Source organism: Danio aesculapii, chromosome 25 (assembly GCF_903798145.1).
Source record: "Danio aesculapii chromosome 25, fDanAes4.1, whole genome shotgun sequence".
NCBI lineage: Eukaryota > Metazoa > Chordata > Actinopteri > Cypriniformes > Danionidae > Danio > Danio aesculapii.
Genome location: NC_079459.1, coordinates 11,975,153 through 11,980,078, shown reverse-complemented (window position 1 = coordinate 11,980,078; position 4,926 = coordinate 11,975,153). Strand labels below are relative to the sequence as shown.

At 34.3% G+C, this 4,926-nt stretch overlaps 1 protein-coding gene across 1 annotated transcript in view; it reads left to right on the top strand.

Annotated features, from left to right (window-relative positions):
- The window catches only part of usp3 (ubiquitin specific peptidase 3), a 14,449-nt gene continuing 9,523 nt past the window's right edge, over positions 1-4,926 (top strand). Inside the window, exons 1-5 of the mRNA XM_056451282.1 lie at positions 1-344; positions 2,846-2,906; positions 4,253-4,396; positions 4,516-4,599; positions 4,684-4,802. Coding sequence (XP_056307257.1) covers positions 254-344; positions 2,846-2,906; positions 4,253-4,396; positions 4,516-4,599; positions 4,684-4,802 — 499 coding nt within the window. The 5' untranslated portion in view covers positions 1-253. The remainder of the gene's footprint in view (positions 345-2,845; positions 2,907-4,252; positions 4,397-4,515; positions 4,600-4,683; positions 4,803-4,926) is intronic.

Genomic DNA, 4,926 nt, shown 5'->3' with positions numbered 1-4,926 from the left:
TTGATGTATAGTTAGGGAACTTGGTAGGTTTTTGAAACAGCCTGAGTCTGTGCGTGCATGTCTGCTATTTTAACCCATAACAACACTGTTTCACTTAGCAGACCAGCATTACAGCTCAAACATTGAAACGTAAAAGTATTTACACATTGGAAAACGTATTTTTTGCCTTCCAACTTGCATTTTAAAAATTAAACTATAACAGTAATCATTCAAACGAAGACTGTGTTAGCTAGTGTAGCTAGCTCACAGATTCATGGAGTGTCCTCACCTCAACTCCAGTGTCTGTATGACAGTGGATCTCACCCGGTTCCCCAACGGTTCCCCTTCTTCATGGTGCTGTTCCGGTGAGTTAAATGCATTTCCGAATGGCTATCACTTATAATCAGCATTTCAGTCAGTTTCCTATAACGTTACGCTCGCTAGCCGAAGGAGCTAATGCTTCATTGCTCACAGCAGATCGCGCAATGAGACTACACGTTGGTGCTAATATAACTAATAATTTTAAGAAGACATTATCGTATACGTATAATAAATACCTAATATAACGGTGGTAAATTTTACAATGAAAGTAACTGCATTTAATTATAACCCAATTCAAGTAACGTTAGCTTAACACAGCATTCACATTCACATGATAGCACAAATAAAGCTCAATTTTTCGTTGAACATATATTAGATTTTTTTTGTTTCGTTTTTCAAGGAGACCGAACTTTTGACACATTTACTGTACTTTGGGTTTCGTTTGTTTAGCTGGTGGGTTTTCATGGATCGAAAATTTGTAATATTTATATAGCCAAGTGTTGATGTAAGTTACAGAAAGTAATTAATATGACTTTTATATGCAGCACTGTTAAAAAAAATAAAGCGGTAAATGCAGACATTGGTATTAACATAGACCAGAAGTCATATATGCACACATTTTTTTGCAACTTCGTGTAATGGTAAGCTGCGTCTGAATCGTTTTGTTTTACTATATATATATATATATATATATATATATATATATATATATATATATATATATATATATATATATATATATATCATATATATATATATATATATATATATATATATATATATATCATTTGTTCTCAGAAACATTTTCCAATATATATATATATATACATATATATATATATATACTGGAAAATGTTTCTGAGAACAAATGAGGAAGACATTAATGGTTGAAAAGAACTTTATAGTAATCCATTAGGTCTCACGGAAGTAAACTTATGGAGCATCTAGTGTCTGAACAGCTGTTTTGTGATCTGCAGGTTTTTCCATATAAAACAATACAAGGCTTATTAGACAAGAAGTAGAGGGGAACAGTCAGGGCTCTGTACTATTACCTATTTAGACATTTGAAGTATATAAATATATAGGACATTATTAGTTCTAGAAGACCATGATTGTTCCCATCTGTACTAGAACTTTTAGGTGTGTATGTAGAATGGAAGGATGTCTGGTAATTGTTTTATATCACGGCTAATATTATAGATGCAAAGTTATGTAATAATGTACAGGGAATTGGGGTCAGTATTTTTTCTCTTTTATTCTAGTAAAAGTGTCAAAACAGGCACATCGCACTAAAGAAGACATTTAAAAAAAAGCTCAAAAACAGCATTTTCAAATGAATGGTTTTACTATCCAGTTTTCAATTTAACTTTTAATTTTAACTTCTGTAGAGTTTAGGCATGACAAGTCATGAGATTACACTAAAACATATGAACATTTAGGGTGTGACTACCAATAGCTCCTCAGCACACCCAGAGGACCTGAAAATGCTCCATATCTTATGTTTAACACATTTTACACTTATGAAACATGTACAGAGACCTTCTCGTATTTAGAATGGGTTATATCTACAGCAAGTGTTTTCAGCCACAGATAAACTTATGTGAAAGGTTAATTGGACTATTTTCAATTTAAAAACGTTCTTTTTATAGCATCGATAATGTAATTTAATTAAAATACAGTCAGTTAAATAGACTTTAGCATTTAAGACATGGTGCAGAACAATGTAATTTAATGCAGTGCTTCTTGTCACGTCGTGTCAGCCACTTTATATTGTATCTCAATCAGGCAGTGAAGGTCATTGATTTTTTTTAAGAAACCAAATCTTAAATGTGGGGATATTGTAATGGGATGACCATGAAGCGCTTGAGCTGTATTACTGAAAATTAAAATGTCCTGTGCATATAACCCATTAATAGTAACTTTTAAATATTCACTTAAAATTAAAGTAATAAATTTAAGCATAAAACATACAAGTTAAAATGACTTCAATTTTGCTGCACTTTATGGCAAATTCTTAAAAAAAAATAGTACAGTTCACACCTACATAGAATTTTTTTCTGTTTCTAGTAATACTGCAGTTTTGTTAGCATGTCGCTTCTTTTGTGTAAAGTACATTATAACTCCTATTACAGTAGCAAAGCTTTGCTGTTTTTTTTCATAATTTTTTCAATCATTGCACAGGCAGTTCGTAGGTACAAGGAGACAGACTAGGTCTGTTGACTTTTTTTCCACATTTGTTGGATCATGGACAGACTAGCATTCATGAGGATCGACTGTTTCTTAGCAACGGCTAATTCAGATGCTTGTTGTGCAGTCAGAGGGAAGGTGATCAAGGCATTAGAACAAAGCTCTCTTTCCCAGCAGGCAACAGCCAAAAATTACATTTAGATGAGGTTTAGGTTAACATGTCACTTTACCTGTTCACTATGTGAAAGTCTTTATTACATATTTTTGTTTTGCTTTGACATATGGGTCTGGTTTTATGCAACTGTAAAATTCTAATTATATAATGGATGTAACTTCAATATGTATTGGTGTTTTGTAGTTTGCCGATCAAACAAAAGCCCTTGGGTTTGCCTGACGTGTATGAACGTGCATTGTGGACGGTGAGTACTTAAACTTATAGCCTTCATTCATTCATTCATTCATTCATTTTTCTTTTTTGGCTTAGTCCCTTTATTAATCTAGGGACGCCACAGCAGAACGAACCGCCAACTTATCCAGCACGTTTTTATGCAGCGGATGCTCTTCCAGCCGCAACCCATCTCTGGGAAACATCCATACACACTCATTCACACTCATACACTACGGACAATTTAGCTTATCCAATTCACCTGTACTCCATGTCTTTGGACTGTGGGGTAAACCGGAGCACCCGGAGGAAACCCACGCGAACGCAGGGAGAACATGCAAAATCCACACAACTGACCCAGCTGAGGCTCGAACCAGCGACCTTCTTGCTGTGAGGCGACAACACTACCTACTGCGCCACTGCGTCACCTCCTTCATTCATTCATTCATTCATTCATTCATTCATTCATTCTCTTTTCGGCTTAGTCCCTTTATTAATCAGGGCGCCACAACAGAATGAACCACCAACTTATCCAGCATACGTTTTACACAGAGGATGTCCTTCCAGCCACAAGCCATCACTAGGAAACACTCATACACACTCGTTCATACACATACATTACAGACAATTTAGCTTACCCAATTCACCTATAGCGCATGTCTTTGGACTTGTGGGGAAAACTGAAGCACCTGGAGGAAACCCATGCGAACACGGGGAGAACATGCAAACTCTACACAGAAATGCCAACTGACCTAGCCGAGGCTTGAACCAGCAACCTTTTTGCTGTAAGGCGACAGCGCTACCCACTGCGTCACTGTGCTGCTCCTTTATAGTTTTCAATAGTTAATAGTTTATTCAAAAATGAAAGTTCTGTCATCATTTCTTCACCCTCAACCTGTTCCAAACCTCTTTGGATTTTTTTCTTCTGCTGGACAGAAAAGAAGACATTTTGAAGAGTGTTGGAAACCAGAAGCCATTGATCTGTATAATTTTTTTTCCTCTTATGGATCTTGATAGCTACCAGTTACCTGTTTCCAACATTCTTCGCCATCTTCTTCTTCCAAAAATAAATAAATAAATAAATATTATATAAAGGTTGTTTAACAGGAAAAACTCTTTTTTTGGATGAGCTATCATTTTAAATTGTTATTTTTAGGATTTACGGTAAATATTACATTCAGTTTGTAGTACACACAGTAACATAGAATTAGGTTTTATTATTGTGAAAATATATATTTAATTGGTATTAAAATTTTACAGAATATACAAACATATTTATAACATGTTAATAGTATTTTGTAAGTACAATTCAACTGAAATATATTACATTTAATTATTCAAATATACACACATTAGCATTTAATCTTCCTTCTTTTGTAGGTATGTGAATGGCCATGCCAAAAAGCATTTTGAAGAAATTGAAGCTCCACGTTGCAGTCAAAGGAAGCCAGACCGAGAAAAGTTGAGGGAGAAGGGTCAACAGCACTCTGTGTGTATGGATTGTAACAGTTATAGCACATTCTGGTAGGTTTCTTGCCCTATTATTCATTCATCTAATACTTTTAAATGGACTTTAAGATATAATATTGTTCAGTAAGCAGTGTTATGTTTTAAAAAAAATTTTTTTGACTTTTTTTCTGCAGTTATAAATGCGACGAATTCGTGGTGAATGACACAAAACTTGGGCATGTGCAGAGGGTCAGAGAACATCTACAGAGTTTGGAGAAGTAAGACTTTAGTTAGTGAATATGTATGTGTTTATTAATAAAACTTTATTGACATTGTGTTTAAATTATTTATTCTTTGTTCAGCTCTGTGTGTAATACCGACAGACAGAGAAAGAGAAAAATGTCTGAAAGTTTTTCTCCTGACAGCAAGATGAAGCAAGACAGTGTAAGTTTAATTGGCTTTTATATATCTTTACAAAAATGTGCCAAGAAATGGCTTAGAAAAAATATTATGCACCCATCTAAACATACACATCATTTGAAAAAGTTAATTCACCCTATTGAATTTGATGGTTTTCTTTATCAGAGGAAAATAAAACCTCAGTT